At 40.7% G+C, this 22,828-nt stretch overlaps 1 protein-coding gene across 4 annotated transcripts in view; it reads left to right on the forward strand.

The window, feature by feature from the left end:
- The window catches only part of ZDHHC3 (zDHHC palmitoyltransferase 3), a 78,351-nt gene that overhangs the window by 45,965 nt on the left and 9,558 nt on the right, over nt 1-22,828 (forward strand). For 3 of the 4 annotated variants that reach the window (XM_089687462.1, XM_089687465.1, XM_089687469.1), the window contains exons 5-6: nt 1,491-1,572; nt 9,125-9,255. In XM_089687462.1, coding sequence (XP_089543588.1) covers nt 1,491-1,572; nt 9,125-9,255 — 213 coding nt within the window. Of the gene's footprint in view, nt 1-1,490; nt 1,573-9,124; nt 9,256-15,564; nt 21,046-22,828 lie in introns of those variants that run through there. The other variant, XM_089687476.1, reaches the window with a different exon arrangement.

Raw genomic sequence — 22,828 nt, forward strand, 5'->3', positions numbered from 1 at the left:
ACAAAGTGGGAGCAACAGCAACTCAGTCACGAAGTGGTAGGCCACATAAAATGACAGAGTGTGGTCAATGCATGCTGACATGCACAGTGCACAGAAGTCACCAACTGTCTGCAGAGTCAATAGCTAAAGACCTCCAAACTTCATGTGGCCTTCAGATTAGCACAACATCAGTGCATAGAGAGCTTCATTGAATGGGTTTCCATGGCTGAGCAGCTGCATGCAAGCCTTACATCACCAAGTGCAATGCAAAGCGTCGGATGCAGTGGTGTAAAGCACATCACCACTGGACTCTAGAGCAGTGGAGACGTGTTCTCTGGAGTGACGAATCGCGCTTCTCTGTCTGGAAATCCAATAGATGTGTCTGGGTTTGGCGATTGCCACGAGAACGGCAGTTGCCTGACTGCATTGTGCCAAGTGTAAAGGTTGATGTAGGGGGAATTATGGTGTGGGGTTGTTTTTCAGGGGTTGGGTTTTGCCCCTTAGTTCCAGTGAAGGGAACTTTTAAGGCATCAGCATACCAAGACATTTGGGACAATTTCATGCTCCCAACTTTGTGGGAACAGTTTGGGGATGGCCCTAAAGATATGGATGTGCGAGTTTTGGGGTGGAGGGAAATTTACTGGCCCACACACAGTTCTAATCGCAACCCGATAGAATACCTTTGGGATGATTTAGAGTGGAGACTGCGAGCCAGGCCTTCTCGTCCGACATCAGTGCCTTACTTCACAAATGCGCCTCTGGAAGAATGGTCAAACATTCCCATAGACACACTCCTAAACCATGTGGACAGTCTTCCCAGAAGAGTTGAAGCTGTTATAGCTGCAAAGGGTAAGCCAACTCAATATTGAACCCTACGGACTAAGATTGGGATGCCATTATAGTTCATGTGCTTGTAAAGGCAGGCGTCCCATACTTTTGGCAATATAGTGTATATCTTCAATGAAAATTAAAAAAAAAAAATACATTTCTGGCATGAAGAAGCACGAAGAAAAATCTATTTTAAGTAATTTCCAAGCAGACCAAAATGTTAATTACAGTCTATCATTATAGTACTTCTATTGATGTAAAATATTTAATCTCTAGTTTGTTGTGCATTATGGTAGTTTATTTATGTTTGTTGTTTTGACTGCCTGGTAAAGGTGACCTACCACCTTTACCTGGCCTACTTGCATATGCTTCTAAACACCATACACATGTAAATATGGGTAATTACACACCAAGAAAAATTTTTTTTTTACGCTGGAATTTTCTGTCAGCTCATGGCTGAAAGATCCAGTGTAGACAGGAGTATTTTAATATGCCTGAGCTTGACTTGTTATTAAGACATTGTCAAACCCAAGAATCTGGAGGAAACACTAGTGATTAACCATATGATTAACTGCATGGAAGGTTAATTTTAATTGGATGCACATTATTCTCTCTTCTGTTTTCACTACAGGTGTATATATTTGTAGTTCTGCCTATCTAATACATTGTGTTTGTTTTTTCAGATGTATATAGCTCTGATCTCCTTGCATGCCCTAGTTATGGTAGGGTTTCATTTCCTGTATTGCTTTGAAGAAGACTGGACAAGTGAGTAATATGTATACAGCTATCCTAAAATGTAACATTAAATCTCACATATAAAGGTGGCAGACACTAGTAGATTCAATGGCTTGACAAATGTCGTTCAAAAGTACATCTTGACTTTGCTTTTAACTTTCAGTTTTTGATTAACTGAAATCTCCTGAACAAAAACCACATTCACTGTTTTCTAACAGTGTGTCCATTTGCAAAAATTTTGCCATCCTGTTCTTTCTAATTTTCTCACGGCTGCGGTTGAAGACAAACATTGATTTGACCCCGCTAATGATTCAAAAATCAAGGGAATTCAGGAACAAATATTATGAACAAAAGTCTTCTAGTGTACAGCCAATAGTTTAATTTCCTGTGGTTTCTTAGGTTCTTTATATATTCTGTAGCAAACGTCACCTTCATAACTCTGGTAAATAGTGGATTAAAAGGCTCCTTTTAAGTCCGTAAATGTACATGTAGTGATATGATTGCCTTTAGAGGCTGTTGACATCTATCACCTTGCAACTATGCTTGCAATCCCCCTCTAGATTCCTTGGATATTTGTTCCTGTTTAGTGGCTAAGCTCTTATTAGCCATCTAGACTAAGTGTCAGACCCAGTGGCTCATACTGGAACTTTTTATTTTATTTTAAAGGCTAAATTCACTTTTTTCTTTTTTTTCTAAAATCCAGCTCCCCTATGCACCATTATACCATTAATTAATCTCAGATGCAAAAAATTACAAGCTCTCTTTGATTTTGAGAACTAGGCCTTACCTTAGCCCTTGCTGTATTTCTTAGAGAGCTTCATCTATTGCTGGCATGTAGATTTAGGACAGAGGAGCCATTAAGACCCAGGAAGCAGATTACCACCTGATCTCATTAGCATACACCTCCTGCCCTGACCTCATTAAAACCCACACCCTTCACCAATCAAATTTATTTTTTTTTTTACAACATCCCCGGTTTCTCTACAGACATGCATTTGCCTGGCTACCCTAGCGTCCCTTCAATTGGGCTCGGGCTGCATTCTGAGTTGGCTGCATTTCTGCATGTAGGGCAGCCCATTCAAGTGAATGGGCTGCCCTGTGTGTGATGAGTGAAAACGCTCCACAACGGCCAAAACAAACACCTGCGGGAATGTGAGTTTTTGCTATGTGGAGTTGTGACTGAGGCCTGACAACTGAGTGTCTCTGTTCACTCCCTCCTATGTACTTGTATAAAGGTGGCCATACAGTATGCAATCTGATTGTACAATCTCTGTACAATTTCCTTTAGATTTATCAGAACTATGGAATAGGAGGACACACCTGAACAATCCATTCAATCTGTATCAATTTTAGACAGGCCCTTGTACTGATGGAGAGATCTAAAGAAGATCGTACAATTAGTTTGTATAGGAAGTTGGTGAAAGATAGTATTATTGTAATGAGGGAGACCCGGAGGTCCAGACTCTATCACACCCTTTTTCTATGATGCAGCAAGGAAGTGAAGGCTTCTGGGAGGTTGCCTTTAGGAAGTGAATGCTGAGAAATTATCTACAGGAAATGGTGGAATCTGAAAATCCATTAAAAATTCAAATAAACTGACAAAAAAATGAAACCTCTTGCGGATAAGGGAAGTGAGAGAAAAGCACATTGGGATGGCTGGGCCAGAAATAGCACTGGGAAATGCTTATATTTATTATGAAAAGTGGAATTCTTCCTGGAAAGGTGAACTTATCCTTGAACATACTGTACAGTGTTCAAGAACAGTACAAATGTGTTGCGTTTTATCAAGCCTCAAAAACTAATCTATGATGTTACTATAAGTATCATAAGGTAACAAGAGGTTGACAGAAATGTATGGTAAACCTTTATTTAAAACTCACCAATCTAGATTATGATGCAAGACTGATTCATAGGATACAGCTTTGTATCCTTCTACTTTATGATGTGTTGTTTATATGGGCTAATGTTAGGTTGTGTGATGCTTTCCACTTATGTATATCTACTGTTTTTTCTCTGCTGTGCTATCTCCTTGATAGATGGTAACCTTTATTTTTCCCTTAGGTCAATTAAATTGTTTGCTTGTTCAATTATAATGGTGATGTTCGTAACACCACTTGACCTAATGTGTGCAAACCGTGTACAAAGGCTTTCTTATTTTTCAATAAAAATTACACATCAAGGAAAAACTCACCAACATTGACAGCTGTTGTTAAAGTGGAAGCCCAGTCAAAACCCAATTTAGCTTTAAACCTGTCCCTATCCCCCTTCTCAGCCCTATACTAACTACCCTGTAAAGGAAAAATGTGTATACTTACCTAATCTAAGGGTGCTCTGGTCTGGTCATGTGCTCTTCCCAGTGGATGGTTTCAGGGGAGAGCAGTGACCAGGGCTGCAGAGCCTGTGTGTTGACAACACTCATATACTTTCTATAGGGGCATTCGTTGTCTGCCGTCCCTCCTCTTCCCTGAAGCTGGCATTGGGAGCCAATCTTGTGACCGAACCGGAGCGCCTCTAGATAAGGTGAGTATACACATCTTTCCTTTACTGGGTATTTATCATCGGGCTTAGAATGGAAGTGGGAGCAGATGAGACTTGCCTTAAACCAAAGCCCTCCAGCAGCACTCTCACCAATGACAGGGCTTCAGTATTCATCTAGTTTTCTTTCTGGGTTCGTGGGCTCAGGCTGTTTGAATGGCTGAGTCGCAATGATGTTGCACCAGCGCGTGCACATGGCTGTGGCAAAGAGCTCTGAAGGGCCAGCATCAGTATGGCATCCTCATACTGTCTTTCAGAGCACATACGTCGGTGATGTCACGGCTGCAGAAACAGTGAATATCTCCTAAATGGTGCACGTTGAGGGGATATTCCTTGTACCTACAGGTAAGCTTTATTATAAGTGCCCGAGTGGTGTTTACTACCATTTTAAGCTTTGCTGGGTTTTGACCAAACTTCCACATTAACTGCTAAAAAAGCAAACATTACTGTTTGTACACAGGCTTGATAAGTTTAGAATTCTGAAGAAAAAAGAAAATATTGGAAACCCAGGAACATAAGGATATGATAATTTTAAGTACCATGGGCTATGTATCCTATTAAATTTCTTTGGACAAGCTATTTCATGTCTTCAACCCTGGCTTCAACCCTGGCAGAGCGACCACACCAAAAATCTTAAACGACGGAGTTGCATGCTGGAGCGATTATGGAGCAAAACCAGATCCCCTCAAGCGTTCACCCTTTACAAATCCGCCTTCCTCACCTACACCTCCTCCCTCCACGCCGACAAACAAGCCTACTTCGTAAACCTCATCAATATCCTCTCCACCTGTCCTCACCGGCTCTTCTCCACTTTCAACTCCCTACTCTCTCCCCCCCCCCCCCCCCCCCCCAACCTCCACCCACTACCTCACTCACCGCCCACGAGATTGCCAACCACTTCCAAAACCACATTGACGCAATCCGTAAAGACATCGCCAATGCTCAATCTACCTCCCCACCTAGCCTCCCTACCACGATAACCCCCTCAACTCTCCCCTCCTCTGACCTCGCAACCGCCCTGACCCCCACCACACCTAACATCCCGCACACTGAACCTCCCCCCCCAACACTCCACTCCTTCGACCTTGCTACCACTGAAGAGGTCACTAAGGTCTTCTCAGAAGCCCGCCTCACCACTTGCCCCTTTGACCCTGTCCCCACACAACTCCTCCGGTCTCCCTCCTCCTCCATCCTATGCTCCCTCACCCATATCTTCAATCTCTCCCTCTCTACTGGCGCATTCCCCTCCCCCCTAAAGCACGCGCACATCACTCCCATACTCAAAAAACCCTCCCTGGACCCCACCGACCTGAGCAACCTTAGACCCATCTCCCTGCTGCCATTTTCATCCAAACTCCTTGAGCGCTTAGTCTACAATCGCCTAAGCTCCCACCTCAATGATAACAACTTCCTTGATCCACTACAGTCTGGCTTCTGTTCCCTACACTCGAAACCGCCCTACTCAAAATCACTAATGACCTGCTAACCGCCAAAGCTAATGGCCACTACTCAGTTCTCCTACTCCTCGACCTCTCCGAGGCCTTCGACACAGTTGACCACCCCCTCCTCCTTAATAAACTATACTCCCTTGGCATCAGAGACTCCGCTCTCTCCTGGCTCTCCTCCTATCTATCCCAACGCTCCTTCAGCGTTACCTATAACGCTGCCACCTCCCCCTCTCTCTCCCTCTCTGTTGGGGTCCTCCAAGGCTCTGTCCTCGGGCCCCTTCTCTTTTCCATCTATACCTCCTCCCTTGGCCAACTGATACACTCCCACGGCATCAACTGCCATCTCTATGCCGATGACACTCAAATCTATCTCTCCACCCCTCACCTCCCCCCTTCAGTCTCCGCTCGAATCACCTGCCTACTGAATGACATATCAGACTGGATGTCACTCCACTTCCTCAAATGAAACCTTTCCAAAACTGAGCTCCTAATTTTCCCCCCAGCCCGTGACCCCCCTCCCCCCCCCCCTCCATCACGACCAACAACGCCACCATCAGTCCCACCCCGCAAGCCAAAGTCTTAGGTGTCACTCTAGACTCTAATCTGTCCTTTCAACCCCATGTCCAATCACTGGCAAACTCATGCAGGCTCCACCTCCGCAACATCTCCAAAATACGTACGTTCCTAACCCCAGACACTGCTGAACATCTCATTCACTCCCTTATCTCACGACTCGACTACTCCAACTCCCTCTTCACTGGCCTACCTCATCACAGACTATCCCTGCTTCAGTCTATCCTGAACTCAGCAGCCAGACTCATCCACCTTACCAACCGCTCCGCATCTGCCACCCCCCTCTGTCATTCCCTCCATTGGCTCCCGATTGCCCAACGCATTGAATTCAAACTACTAACATTGACATACAAAGCCATTCATAACACTGCCCCAAACTACCTTACCGACCTGATACCCAAATACCACCCAACCCGTACTCTTCGCTCCTCACAAGACCTCCTACTTTCTAGCTCCCTGATCTCCTCCTCCCACGCCCGACTTCAGGACTTCTCCAGGACTTCCCCCATCCTCTGGAACTCACTACCCCAATCCATCAGACTGTCACCCACCCTCCTCACCTTTAGGCGCACCCTGAAAACCCATCTCTTCAGGTAAGCCTACCCCACCCTCACCTAACAGCCGATCTCCTCCACTCCTCCCACCACTCCATCCCCCACAGCCACTTCCTCCTGTACCACTATCCCCTCCCTCCTAGATTGTAAGCTCGAAAGAGCAGGGCCCTTGAACCTCTCGTATATTGTTTTGTTACTGTATTTTCTCATGTACTGTCCCCCACTATATTGTACAGTGCTGAGCAAACTTTTTGGCGCTATATAAACACTGTATAATAATGTCTTTGAGTGATAAATTTACTAATGAAAACCATACTAGAATAGAGAGAGGGAATAGTAGGGAACAGCTACTTCTAAATTTATTTTGATGTATTCTAAGGTATTTATAGCAAATAATTTGGGTGTCTCAGGAATTTATTTTTAGGGACCAATGTGTATATCCTCTAGTACCGATCACCATCTTCTTCTGTTTTAGCATCAAAGCTAAACTCATGGCAGAGAAATAATAAACAGCTGAAATAAGTCTTTCAGTCAGTCTTGTGATTCAGGGATTCCTGCCAGACAGCACATTCATGTCCGAAACCTCCCGCAAACTCAGTTGCAGCCCCCCCCCCCTTTCATAGATTTTATTAAATCTTTTTGATTAATTGGACAGAATTCATTGTCTTCCCACAAGGGTTAAGTGCTCATTACTGCTTAGGGTACCAGTAAAAATGCTACTCCTTCAATGCTACCAGTCCCCAAAGCCTTTTCTTTTTGGTTGCAGCTGTATGCCACCAGTGGTTCTGCTTGCAACCTAGTGTGTCAGAGAGAAGAGGTTATCTGCAGGAGAAGCAAGGGATAAGACAAATCATTTTTCCTGGTATCCTATGCAATATTGTGCATTTAAGCTTTGCAGTTACAGGTTACCCTTTAAAGTAGTTTGTCATGTACTAAATAAGTTGTGTGTGTCTATGAACATACGGGGCAGGGCTCTGGAGCAATGTTGTGACTTAGCACCAAAGCAATCGCAAGTAATTGTATTATGTATTCTTTTATTTCTTATTATAACTACAACTCGCTAATTACTCTAAGCTTCCCCTAAGCTGTAGCTCAGAAAATTGTTTTAGGGGGTCTTGCAGACCTTAGTGTTTAAAGTGGTTCTAAAGGCAGAAAGTCTATGTACTAAGCTAAAAAAAAAAACCTTCTGGGTGCTTTCCCCTCTGGCCACCCCCCGCCCGCGAATACTTACATGAGCCCTGTCTCAATCCAATGATGTGTTCTACTGGGTCCCTCTCTGCTCATTGGCTCACACAGCAGCCGGAGCCATTGGCTCCTGCTGCTGTCAATCAGAACCAATATGGAGAGAGCAGAGGGAGGGTCCGAGCCGCTCGGGAGTGGGCTTGCTATTAGGTGGCACCCAGCAGGGGGGAGGAGTCAGAAACACCGGTGGGGGTCCCAATAAGAAGAGGATTGGGGCTGTTCTGTGCAAAACCATTGCTCAGAGCAGGTAGGTATAACATGATGATGTTGTTGTTATTATTTTTTAAATTTCAGCCTTTAAAAATCACTTTAAGGGTTCCTCCCGGGTAAAAAAAAAAAAGGTTAAGAAAGTCTTACATAAAGTGTCACAAGTTGAGACTGAGATTGAGCTCTTCAGTCACTTTTGCAGCAGTTTTGTTATTCTGGGTCACAATTTTGCTCAGTGTCCTGCTTCCTCTTTCATCAGTTGCCCATGTCAGCGGCGCTTAAGCTTATCAGACGGTTTCCTGGAAACTGTATAAGTTGTCTTAACTTCTGATACTGTACCCCGTGACAAGGCGCGGTGGGGGGGGGGGGGAGACCAGAGCAGAGAGTAGTGACTGACTGCTCTCTGCTCAGAGCAGCAAAGAGAACTGAACGAGCGGTGTTTGATCGCTCAGTTCTCAGCCTTCGAGCCGGGAGGAGACAGCTGCAGCATCGCATCAATGCGGCATCCACCTAGATAAGTATGATTTAAAAAAAAAAAAAGGATCCCATACTTCTCTTTTAACAACATGCTGACAGGGGACAAACTGTTCTACTCAGGTTGTGGCTGCATTTTAAAGAAAATCAAGTAAAAGACTTTGCACGCCTATTTGTATCGATGCACCTGTGTTTAGCTAATTTTAACTGGAAGTTCAGTTAAACTTTAATATATATTTCCAGGAAAGCTGAATGTGACGTTAACACTGGTTTTCTTCTGTTGATGGTTCCAGACTACATAGTAGAAATTCAATGGCTTCCTAATCTTAAAGCTGTCCTTTTTGTTAAAGTGTGTGTGTGTGTGTGTGTGTGTGTGTGTGTGTGTGTGTGTGTGTGTATATATATATATATATATATATAGGATGTGTAACCCTTCTCCATTCTCTCTTCCCCCCCCCCCCCCCCCCCCAAGAAAAAAAACAATTTTGCTAATAGAGATCGACTTGGGTATTGCTATACTTATTCAGGCTTCTTATTTTGTTTTTACAGAGTGCAGCTCATTTTCGCCACCTACCACAGTCATCCTACTTATTCTACTTTGTTTTGAGGGTCTACTTTTCCTCATATTCACTGCTGTTATGTTTGGGACACAGGTACATTCCATATGTACTGATGAAACGGTAAGTACTTTTATGCAAGTATTCAACTGTTTTGTTTTTTTTTACTTTGTCTATGAAGTCTAGTCATTAGGTATTGCTCTTTTAGGGGTTTAATACCTGTCAATACATGAACTGTTTTTTTTTGGTTTGTTTTTTGTCCAGTTTGCTATATATCTTGCCATTGTATCACCAGTAGTCATTTGTTAAAGCAGGTCTTATTTGTCATTGTTTGTCTATTTGCAGCATTAGTTTGCAACATGGCATATTTAATTTCTACTACCATTCAAATGAATGTGCTGAAAATCACATTGCACAGCAGTATGGAGCGTGTTTCTGTGCGATTCCTCTGTGAACTGGCACTAAAGCAGTATTTTACCCAAAACAAAATTTGATATATTACTACTGACCAGTTCTTAAGTGTGGCGGCTACATAAGTTTTTTCTTTTTAAGGCCTTTTTCCTTTATTTCATCTAGTGATCCATTCAGTAACACACTTTCCTGTCTTAGGGTGGCTGTTACAGTCCATTGGAAGATTAACAGAGATGCCTTTGGACAGCAGCATTGTTGGTCGGGGGAGAGGATTGTGTTAGATATACTAGCAGATTTAGATGGACCTGACAAATAGGTTAAAGCTGAACTCCAGCTAAGACTTTTTAATATATTACAGCAACTGTTCAGCTTTTATTCATTCATGTAAACCGTTATTCCAAAACAAAAAAGAGATCATTTTAAGTGTTTAAAGAGAAGTTTGGGATTGAAAAAAAGCAAGCACACCTACTCACCTAGGTGGATGCAGCATCAGTCAGAGCCGGCGGGGGACAGATGCAGCATCGAAGACCGAGAACTGAGCATTCAAAGACCACTGATGGCTCAGTTTTTGGTCTTTAGTAAGCAGAGAGACACTCAGTCACCAGCGTTCTGCTCTGCCCCTCCAGTGCTCACTGTAGCAATGGGCTGTGAAGGGGGCAGGAGCAGCTGGATCAGGCTCTCAATGGCTCACTGGGCATCTGGGTGGATCCCGACATTAAATTCAGGATATTTCCAGAGTCTGGACTGGCCAAGTGACATTAGCCTACAGCAGACTTTAGCCCACTGCCAGATGAATAGGGGGGTCACAGGAGAAGTAGGGCCAAAAGAGCTTTGGCCCCACTTCTTTAAATAGTTTATCTCAACAATTTAATTGCTACTTTTGCTGGACAGATTGAAAAATAACAGACTTACTGGTCAGATCACCAGGTAACAATAAAGGAAAAAAGAAAACTATTGCTGCCATCACATAAGGATTGGTAAACTGTGAAATATTATTTTTTTGCTTTTGTATTTAATATTACTTTAAATGTTAAACCATTTAGGAACTCAAGACAACACATAAAATCTTTACCAAACCACTGAAGCTGTCCAGATATCAATGCCCTTGTGATAAGATTAGAAAGCACATTCAATCACATTTTAAGTTTTACAATAGTTTTCCCATAATTCCTTGTAGGTAGACCGAGTTTGGCTTTTTTCAGTGCCTGAGAAAACTCAGGCTGAAAATTAGAAGCATATAACATGTACAGGTCTCTACCCTGTGTGTCTATGGCAAATGTATGTTTTTGACAACAGTGTATCTTCTGGTGTTGTATCCCATGCTGTTTTATTATTTTTAGTCTTTGCGGTGTTATTATTTTTAGTCATTGTTGTAGTTTTGTCATTATTATAGAGTTTGCTTTGGGAAAGTTTTTTTTTTTTTCTTTCTTTTTTTGTTTTGTTTTTTTTTGTTGTTTTTTACCATGCTTTGAGTCCGCTAATCCCAGTTGTAAAATATTTGTTTAAAGCCATTTTTCAGTTTTTTTAGATACTCTTTACTACCATCGTATAGCTTTTCTCTTTTTAGTAAGGTGGTTTTACATGGTCAAATCTAATCAAGTGATGTATTTGATTTAAGCATCATTTCAGTGTACTGAGCAATGCAAAGCTTCTTAGGTCCTATGCAATGGGCTATAAGACTGTTCATTTGAGAATGTTGGTTAGCATCATGTAGCCACTTCTTTATGGGACATCTTTTATTTTATTGTATCCTAATTTCATTCATTTGTTTAATTGTCATAAAAAAAACTTTTAGCTTTACACATGCTAATGCAGATTTTTCACAAAATGAGAAGGACGTCACTGTGCTGTAGACAGACCTGTTCATTGCCACTCTTGTAGGAGAGCAATGATATCCCATGAACCTGATAGCCAGGTTTGCATTACTGGATGTTTTAAATACAATTATGAAGTGCACAGAAGCAAATGTTCATGCAACACAATTCGGATATACAACTGTAGCAAGGGTCTATTGAAAATGCAACAGTTATTTTAAAACCACAAGGCAGGAAAGACTTACTGGTATGGATAACACAGTTCTCCGTATAGCATTTTTATTCATTTGAATTAATTTGAAGAATAAATGAGCATTGACATTAGAACCACACTATGGATGTGCCAAAGACAAATAATAATTGGGATAATTTAAGGATGCTCCTAGCAATTTACCTTGGGATTAAATTTATTGGTGGACTTGGCTAAAGCATAGACAGGCCTATGGGAGAAAGACTGTTTACAAACCAAATGTATTGCATTTATAATGTTACAAATGATGGCAGTAACTCCTACTACACCTTTTGCATGAGATATCTTACTTTTGTTTGTGTATGTGTGTCTCCTAATTGAAGAAGGGTTTGCAGCTGCATGTTGGTGATATAGGCAGGTAAAATTGGAGAATTTGGACAAGGTTGCGCACATGTACAGTGTGAAACAATACAAAAGGGAAACCAGGCTGAAGCAGGATGAACTCCAGCTGCACACTGTTGTGGGGGAATCCACCTGGACATTATTGATATTAGTGGGGGGATTTTACAATGGGTTGCTTTATAACAAATGGAGATGGGAAGAACACGGAACAGGAAAGACTCCCGAACTGAACCTCATTACCAGTTGATAACAAGAAATACAGGTGATCAAGTCGTCATTTTCTCATTCAGATTCCAGTGCCAATATTTTGACACATTGTAAACAGGCCCCCAATTTTTTTTATCTAATTTTTTTCTGTGTAATACAACCTTTTGCCCACTATATTCACCATGATGGTAATTATCTTTGTGACCATTTAACTTTCACTGAAGGTAGAGATGGTGTTAGAGTTTAGCTTTAATCTGAGCCTTACCTCTTAAAATGAAGGATAGGTTTAGACTTAAATTGAAATTTTGCTTTGCCATGTAGGGCAGGGCAATAGATTCACTTTAATGCTTGCCCTTTTATCAGCATATACTCGCCTTACGGGTGATTTCCCCTTTGCTGTGTTTGACCACTGACATTCATTGAAAATAGCTGGTACATCCAAATATAGAGAATATGTGGTTTACTCCCCGCGCTGTTATCAGCCACTTGGGCATCCAGAATTGTCACATGGAGTGAGTAGAGAGTCCTCAGGTTGCTAATCACTTCCATAGGTACAGTGAAGTATTTGATCCCCTGCTGATTTTGAATGTTTGCCCACTCACAAAGAAATGATCAGTCTAAAAATCGAATGGTAGGTGTATTGTAACACTGAGAGACAGAATAGCAACAAAAAATTCAAAAGAAATGCATGTCTAACAAATTATGCACTGATTTGCATGTTCATGAGGGAAATAAGTATTTGATCCCCTATCATTCAGAAGGATTTCTGGCTACCAGGTGTCTTTCATACAGGTAACAAGCTGAGATTAGAAGCAGTCTCTTAAAGTTAGTGCTGCAAATCTCATTTTGTTACCTGTATAAAAGACACCTGTCCACAGGAGCAATCAAACAATCAGATTCCAAACTCTCCACCATGGCAAAGACCAAAGAGCTGTCCAAGGATATCAGGGACAAGATTGTAGACATACACAAGGCTGGACTGGGCTACCAAACTATCGCCAAGCAGCTTGGTGAGAAGGTGACAACAGTTGGTGCAATCATTCGCAAATGGAGGAAACACACAACTGTCAGTCTCCCTAGGTCTGGTGCACCATGCAAGATCTCACGTCGTGGAGTGTCAACGATCATGAGTACAGTGAGGAATAATCCCAGAACTACATGTGAAGATTTTGTAAATTGGTAACACACTACGCCGACAAGGATTGAAATCTTGCAGTGCCTGCAAGGCCCCTCTGCTGAAGAAAGCACATGTCCAGGCCCATCTGAAGTTTGCCACTGAACATCTGAATGATGCAGAGGATGACTGGTTGAAAGTGTTGTGGTCATATGAGAGCAAAATCAATCTCTTTAGCATCAACTCAACTCCCCGTGCTTGAAGGAGGAGGAATGATGCCTATGACCCCAAGAACACCATCCCAACTGTCAAGGTGGTGGAAACATTTTGCTTTGGGGGTGTTTTTCTGCTAAGGGGACAGGACAACTGCACCGCATCAAAGGGATGGTGGACAGGGAAATGTACCGTCAAATCTTGGGTGAGAACCTTCTTCCCTCAGCCAGGGCATTGAAAATGGGTCGTGGATGGGTGTTCCAGCATGACAATGACCCAAAACACAAGGCCAAGACAACAAAGGAGTGGCTCAAGAAGAAGCACATTAAGGTCCTGGAGTGGCCTAGCCAGTCTCCAGACCTTAATCCGATTGAAAATTCGAGTTGCCAAATGTCAGCCACCAAACCTTAATGACTTGGAGAGGATCCGCCAAGAGAAGTGGACCAAAATCCCTCCTGAGATGTGTGCAAACCTGGTGGCCAGCTACAGGAAACATCTGACCTCTGCGATTGCCACCAAGGGATTTGCCACCAAGTACTAAGTCATGTTTTGTGAAGGAGATCAAATACTTATTTCCCTAATGAACATGGAAATCAGTGCATAATTTGTTAGACATGCATTTCTTTTGAATTTGTTGTTGCTATTCTGTCTCTGTGTTACAATATACCTACCATTCGATTTTTAGACTGATCATTTCTTTGTGAGTGGGCAAACATTCAAAATCAGCAGGGGATCAAATACGTATTTCCTTCACTGTAAATGGATTAACAACGGAGCAAAAGAAAGGCAAGTATAAGCTGTTGAAGAGGATATCCTGAATAAGCAACATATGGGTTCACTTGATTGAGGATGAGGATAAGGTTAAAGGCTAAAGGTTTTTTTTTTTTCGCTCTAATCAAATAATTTTCTTTTCGCACTAAGCGTATAACACGTGCACTTAAAGTAGAACTAAAGGCAAAACCTTTTTTTTTATTATTTTGGATAGAGCAAGGGAGTGTTCTATTCTGTCAGGTTTTTTTTTTCGCAATCCCATTATGGAGGTTTCCCTTCATTTCTTGCCCCATAGCCAAACAGGAAGTGAGAGGAAATCCTCATTGGAAGATTTCCCCTCTATTACTTTTCTGGGGACAACCCAAAATTTGGTATTTTCTTTTACTTTCACTTTTAATGATGATAAACAGGACAAGTAGAGAGTGTGAATTTCCTTAATGGGGGCACAGACAGCAATAAAAACGAACGTGTTCTAATCCCTCTCCACTCTATCCAAAACTAAAAAAATAAAAAGTTTTGCCTTTACGTATACTTTAGATAGGTGTAGAAATGTCTGGCACTGAAACATTTTTGCCCAAAACAACTAAGACAGTTTTTTTTTTTTTAAGCTGACAATTTTTTTGGCTGCAAGGAAAACCTGGTCTTTTATTGCTATCATAAGCTGCCATTATACTGCGTATTTCAGAATGGATCCTGGCATGCAAGTGTCTCACTTGGCTTGCACATCAATAAAATGGGCTGAATACATAGCCTGGGGCCAGGATACTTGCCCAGTTCTCCTTGAACTGAAACTGCTACTTCAAAGGAAAGTGAGAGTCATCAGGAATAAATATCTCCTGAAGCACCACTGTGCCATTGTAACATTTGCTCTGATGGTAGTTCTGCCCCTGCCACCCCAATATAAATGTATGTGGTTGACATCTTTATTAAGTTTTTTTACTACAAAATGTATTTTATCGCTGATCTGTGGGACTTGTTACTACTTTGATCCCTTCTTTAACATTTCTATTTTCTAATCGAAAACTATTATTCTTAGTGTATGTGTTTTATTAACTGACCTGTACTGTTGGTGGCCTAGATTCACATAATAGTTTGTCTTTTGTAAAAATACACATTTTCTTGTGGGTAGGATATATTCATTTCTTAATACCACAGAACTTTCACATTCTATGCTTTTTTTTTTTTTTTTTTTTTTAACTTGTTCCCACAGGACAACTGTGAGTTCACGATTATACCATTGTATTGTCCTGTCACATATGATACCATAGCCAACCCACATTACTGAAAGTTTGTGATCTTTCTGTTTCCAGGGAATAGAACAGTTGAAAAAGGAAGAGAGAAGATGGGCTAAAAAAACAAAATGGATGAATCTGAAAGCAGTATTTGGCCATCCGTTCTCTATAGCATGGCTTAACCCCCTCGCCACTCCAGACCAGGGAAAAGCAGACCCTTATCAATATGTGGTCTGAAGATTTCTGTGCCAGTTTTATCACACAGAAAAAACAAACACCACAGTACTACCATTTACCAGCTTAACACTGAATGTTTCATACAAATACAACATATTATTTTTGTATTGGCTGAAAGTTACTGCTGGGAAGAAGCCTCCAACGTACAGCAGTTGTTTGCTCCTGACTTCTGGAACCATTTGATTGGTCTTTTCTTTCCATCTCTGCTTTCTTCACAGTAACAAAATGGATGCCTTCTCTTTTGGTTCTTCACTGCTTCGTCTCTGCTAACCAACTGGCTTTTTGACCTCAACTGCCATCATTTGCCATAGCTGACTGTGCCAATTAATCACTGATGTCTGGTCTAGTCATTAGAATACAAGAGCTCTGAGCAAAACTCTGAATTTGGAAGCATATGAAATATCTAGAAATAGTGGAGAGACCTCTTCTGGCTTGAACTTCAGATGTTTTGGTCTGCAGTAGTATTATGGGGTTTGAAGGCTCAAAGTAGCATCTCTTTATAGCTTGCAGATTATACTTCAGAAAATTATTTTACAATTTCTTGTAAGATGACCATAACCTGTTTTACAGGGGAAATGTATACAGCTCATTCTTCAGTCAGGTTGTTAGAACTGGTTACACAAATTAATTTTCGCAAAATAACTGTCTGGCATCCTGTTGTTAGAGCTAAGGAGGAAAAGGTTAGTTGCTGTGGGACAACGTGGAATGTCTTTTACTGCAACACTTTCATTGGGCATGGTGATTTGGTAACCTTAGACCCACTCTCAGTGGTCATTGTTCTTGTTAATGAATAGGATATTTGTGGAGTAACAACAGAATTTATAATTGCATTTTTGGCATATATCTCATCCTAGGTAAATCTCTGTCCTCCTAGACTAAGAACAGGGGGGCTGCAACAAAATTCTAGGATGTGAGTATGTTTCTTAGTGGTGGTCTGATATGTGTCCAAGCATTCTTCAAAAATGTGTGCATGCTGTATGGCCAGCCAAGGCCATTTTAGCTGCCTCAAATTGTCATGGTGAACCTAATCAGAGAAAATGCCTATTGAAGCGAATGAGTTTAAATCTAGTTTGAAATGTCAGCAAACGTGAAGGTAATATAGGGTTTTGAAATTGCAACATTATCTTTATGAAGGTAGGCCTTGGTAAAGACCATTACGCACAGCTTTACCTAAAACAAAAAAAACATGATATTCTGGAAGGGTGTCCCTTTTTAGGAGGTCTTCAAAGTGAGACATTTCCCCAAAAAAGCATTTTTTTTGGTAATTTTTATAGATATTGGCTACATGGCATTTAAATTGGCAGGTTTACAACTACCGTTATACTTATTCTGTATTAGACTGTATATGTGGTTTAGGAGAATTGCACATATGTGAGCCCAGTGCACTTAAATTGTCTTATACATACCGTTTAGGGGTTATGTCCATTATTTGCGCATCTGTTCTACCTTCATTACATTTAAAATCTGGATTCTAGAAATGGTGTCATCTGTGGATGACCTTATACCCTGGTATTGTTAAATGTGAGCCATTTTTTTTTTTATATTTTCCTACATAAAAAGGAAAAACGGCTTCCATCTGCACAAAAAGGCATTGTGGCTAAATTTTATGTAATAGACTATAGCAGTCAGACGTTAGCTGGTAGAATTTGGTTGAGGTTCCTCTTTGAAACTGAAAGGTGTTGGTGGTCTTCTGTCTAAAGCTGAAGCAAAGGGTGAAAACCTAAATTGGTACCCTCTAAGGCAGTGTGTATTAAATGTGCTGGACTCTGACAGATTGTTTTTTGGGCTGTATTGAAAATTAACATCTTTTGTGGAAAAGGATAATTGTTAGCTTTAATTTCCATTCTATGAGGTATTTACTGTATAACCAAGTATACTGTAAGCAAAATGTGCAACCTCTGGCACTCCATATGCTATTGATACACCATGATGCTCATTTCTACAGTGGAATGAGAGTTTTATTTATATCTTTGCTACATAATTGTTAAATCATGTTCAGTACAAACAATGTTTTTTTACCGCAACTGTATTGCAGTATTTATGAGTAGGTTTGTATCATGTTTCCAATGTTGTATCCCAGTGTCAGCATACATGGTAGAAGGTAGTAATCTTTTAATACCAGCATTAGAGACTACAATTATATTAACAGTATCCTATGAGTATCTCAACAGTAATATAGATACTCATTGTATTGGTGTTCTGTGTGACAAACACAAAAAAGTACCGTCATTGAATTCTATCCTAACTGGATAATTTTATATATTTTCTATTCATACTGAGAAACAATTGCTTGATTTGATATCCAGCTATCCTCATAAGAGGTTTGTTATTAGTCCTGCTAAGTCCAATTTGTGTTTCCTGTTTGAAGTATGTTTATTTTGTGGTCTGCATGAAGCAAACGTTATTTACTGTATTACTAGTATCTCTTTCTAAAATGTTTGCAATGCTTGCAAATGTGGTAACTGTAAAGGCATTTTAAGTAATCAAGGAAGTAAAAAGGCACAAACATAAAAGCAAACTTTTAGCATCTTATCACTATTTTAAGAACACACATGCTGATGTAAAACTGTTTTAGCAATAAATCTTCTGTGTGCCTTTAAGTGGCTTTGTATTCAATGAGCCACAATACTTAGCTGCTGTTGGATCCTGCATACTTACTAGAATTTCCCAATGTAACTCCAAAGCAAATTTGTCTCCTCTCTTGATATGCTGTAACACTCCCATGATCGTGCTGTCCCACTTATGCTGCTTCTCAGACACGTTCATCATAATCCAGGGCAAGTATGCATTCCATATGCTTTAAATATAGCACAAAACATGATGCTTGTTAGACATGGGTCTTGCCTTGCTATTTGCAATTTTGTTGTCACGTTAGACAGGACCTGAACTTTGGAAACTGCCCAAAATAATAGTAGAGGGCAAAGGACTAGTCACCGGTATTGTCTGTGGATTCCTTACATCTGATCTGTTCCCAATTACTTACTTGCCATACATTGTTCTGCACAATCCATCCGTGTCCTTGTAAGTGGCCATCTTGATTGGGAATCAGGGCTTTGGTCAGAACTGTCCCTCTGATCACTGGTGGGGTAATAATCAAGCAGCAGTAGGAAAAGTTAAAGAATGAAGTAGAATCAGGGAGATCCTTGCATTGCAGATCCTCTGGTACAGTTTCCCCTCCAGGAAGCAGAACACTGAGCAGCCCAATAGAGACATCACCAAATCTCGGGTGACTAGAAATCTGAGGCAGCAGAATCTTAGATGATCTCACCCTACAGATATGTAGCTTTGGGGCATTAGGCACAGGATTTGCACTGCTATTTTTAGGAGGAAATCGGGGCAAAAGCTACATTTGCTTTGGGGTTTTGCTCAGAACACATTTTAGCATTTTCTAGATTTCCTTATAAGACAGGAAATCCTTACTTTTGTGGTTTAAGTCCATTTTAATTTACGCAGTTGGTATCCTATGTTGTCTTTGCCAAGCTGCAACTTCACAGGTTTGTTACAGAAAATTCCCAAAATATCACCCAGGACCATAGGACTATCACTAGGAATATTCAATTCTTTAGGATATGCAGTATGCCCCAAATATGTAGGACCTGTATGCACCTTGCATAAAAACTGCAGTAAGCTACTGGACCATGCTTTCCTATGGCTTTGTCTTTTTATAACACCCTCTCTACTTTGTTACCTGTAAAATTAAGCAGGGTATTTCTAAGACAACCTGAAATAATATTTTTTCTTATGATCAAAAAGAATCTATAATGTATCCACATTTATAAATAAATTGCACTGGTAATAAAATATAAGCAGTTTTGGTCTGATTAATTATTACAATTTTAACTCCAGGACATATACTCATGTATATGATGTGTACTCTTTTACCTCCCAAATTCTGTTCAGCTAATCATATGATTTCATACAGGTCTGACGCACTAACTATCTAGGCAAGGGAAATTACAAACATCTATTAAAGCATTGCTGTTTCCTACACCACCCACCTGGTCAGTGGACATTGAGTCAGTTATTTATTTTTTTAATTGCCCATTGAGCAGGCAAGTGGCACTGGAAGCTGTACAGCTGATACAAGAAATAGGGTTTTAGCTACGTGGCTATGCAGTATGACAGAGGAGTGTAATTATCATAAGACTGGCTGAGCAGTTTTTCAAATCCATCGGTGGAGCAGGTACTTAACTCACTCAGAAGTGTGGGATACCTGCAGGGGCCAGAGAACAGCAACATGCTTCAGTTTTTACACACAGACCACCGGAAAGGTAAGTACTGAGCATCTTTTCTTACAGGATGGAATTATATTCGTTGTGACCCTGTAGTGACAGGGTCACTTTAAGCGTGTTATTGTAAGATGTTCTTAGCAGTTCAAATCCAAGCAAATCTCTGTGTATATCTATGCCATAATAGACTGCATTGAAAGAACAATCACTGTGCATTGGTACAGAGCAGAAAGGAGAGCCTACAGATGTAGTAGGAAAATATGGTTGCTGTCATGTACATATATATTTATAAACTATACTGACATGAACACCAAGCTGAGTACACTGACAATTCTTTTTAAAAGGCTGTCGTTTCTCTTTTGGGAATTATATGAGCACATATTTTTTTTTTTTTTTTTAATACCAAAGGCCTACACTGTCACGTTGTCATTTGATGTTGTAACTCCACTGTTAGAGACTTTTGATTTAATTGTATAGTGAGTAAAGCAACTGGACTACAACTGCTGACTGGGCCTTGTGGCCGCACCTTTTATAAATTTACATTAGTAAATGCCCAAGTATTTTATACAAACTATGTAACATAGGATGGTGGGCATTATTCAATATGGTTCCCAGGGTTCTGTGGAATCTAAGCATGGTGGGAGCTTTTAGTTACTACATGTCTTGTTTCATCAGGCACAGTAATGGAGTGCAGAGGCTGTGCAGATCTGCTTTGCAAGATGTATACTATACTTCTTGGTATATAGAAATATACATGTATATAAGGACACATTCCATTCAACCACTGCTGCAGAGTATTTTTAATTATATTTTGGCAATGAACTGTACCATATGTATTTTTTGTTATTTTTGCAAAATTTTGGAGATCTTTTTTGATTATCGTGGTCTTGATTTTCTGATGGGTATGGGCGATCATGGCTTGTAATCGGGCTTCTCAAGACTTTGAAAACTATGGAAATAGGTTATCACAGATTGGAAACTGTTTACTATTTTATTTAAAATGTGAATTGAAAACTGCATCTCATTTCGTTCTGTACAGTATATGCTTCCATACTGAAAACAATAATGCAATAAACGTTTTTCAAGAAAACAACGGTTTTGTACATGTGGTCTATAACAAAAAAAAAATGTTATAATATTATTTATATATATATATATATATATATATATATATATATATATATATATATATATATAAAATATCAAATACAGAGGTGGGTTGCAGCACTGAGCATATTTTATTGCTCTTTTAGAAGCAAAAGCCTTCATCTGTATTAGGGATGCACTGATACCGGTATCGGTATTGGTGCCAATACCGAGTATTTTCATGAGTACTCTCGATCTCTCAATATCTTAACCGATACTTTGCGATGGAATTTGCGCTAATGGACACAAATTGCACCGCAAAGATTAGTACGCGATTTGAACAGGAATGTGATTCCTGTCCAAAACGCACGTGGTTTCCATACTGCTCCTGTGTGAACTCAGGCCAAGTTCACACAGGAGCAGTGTGGGAAACCTTTCCGTGCTGAGTGTCGGTGAGAGAGGAGAGATAACGGCAGGGATTGGACAGCAGCTGACAAATCGGATGCCATCTAGCCCGAACTGTCATCGCTTCAAGGAGAGGAAAGAAAGCGGCAAGGATTTCAAATCCCTCCCGCTTTCCCTCTTCTTCCACTGACACTCAGCATGGGATGCCTGCAGGGAGGTTTCCCTCATCGCTCCTGTGTGAACTTGGGCTATGACAAGCCTGGGTTCACACAGGAGCAGTGGGGAAACTGCATACAATTTGGCCAGGAATCGCATTCCTGTTCAAATCGCATGGTAATCTTTGCGGTGTGATTTGGCTCCATTAACGCAAATCGCACCACAAACTATCGGCCGAGTACTTGTCCAAAAGTATCGGTACTCGCCATTAAAAAAAAAATGGCATTGGTGAATCCCTGATCTGTATGCTTTTGCTTCTTAATAAGCAATAAATACACCCTCGGTGCTGTAACTCCCTCTGTGTATTTTGTATTTGTTTATTTTTGGTGGTTTTTTGAGAACACACCAGGTTGCGTGCACGGACTTTGCAAGATATATATATATATATATATATATATATATATATATATATATTACAGTGCGTTCCTAAAGTTCCTTCAGACCCCTTCACTTTTTTCAGCTTTGTAGTTGCAGCCTGATACTACAGTTTTTAATTTTTTTTTTCCTCATTACTCTACACTCAAAATGACAAAGTGACAATAGAATTTTAGAAATGTCTGTGATTTTATTAAAAAGAAAAAACTGAAATATCACATGTACTTAAGTATTCAGACCATTTACTCAGTACGTTGTTGCAGCACCTTTGGCAGCAATTACAGCCTTGAGCTGTTTTGGGTATGACTTGACAAGCTTTGCATAGCTGAATTGGGGGATTTTCTGCTATTGTCCTGTGCAAATCCTCTCAAGCTCAGTCAGGTGGGATGGGGACCTTCTTTGTACAGCCATATTTAGGTCTCTCCAGAGATATTCAATAGGGTTCAAGTCAGGGCTCTGGCTGGGCCACTCTAGGACATTCAGAGGTGTCCCTAAGCCACTCCTGTGTTGTCTTTGAATTATGTTGGAAGGTCCAGTCTGAGGTCCTGAGTGCTTTGGAACAGGTTTTTTTTTTTATTGAAGATATCTCCGTACCTTGCTGTATTTAGCTTTCCCTCAACCCTGACCAATCTCCCAGTCCCTACTGCTGAAAAACACCCCCACTGCATGATCCTGCCGCCACCATGCTTCACTGTTGGAATGGTATTAGGCAGGTGATGAGCGGTGCCTGGTTTCCTCCAGACAGCGTTTAGATTTGAGGCCAAACTGTTAAATCTGTTAAATTTTGGTTTTAT

The sequence above is a fragment of the Staurois parvus genome, unplaced genomic scaffold (genome assembly GCF_062004578.1).
Source record: "Staurois parvus isolate SC_StPar_1 unplaced genomic scaffold, SC_StPar_1.0 ptg000020l, whole genome shotgun sequence".
Taxonomy (NCBI): Eukaryota; Metazoa; Chordata; class Amphibia; order Anura; family Ranidae; genus Staurois; species Staurois parvus.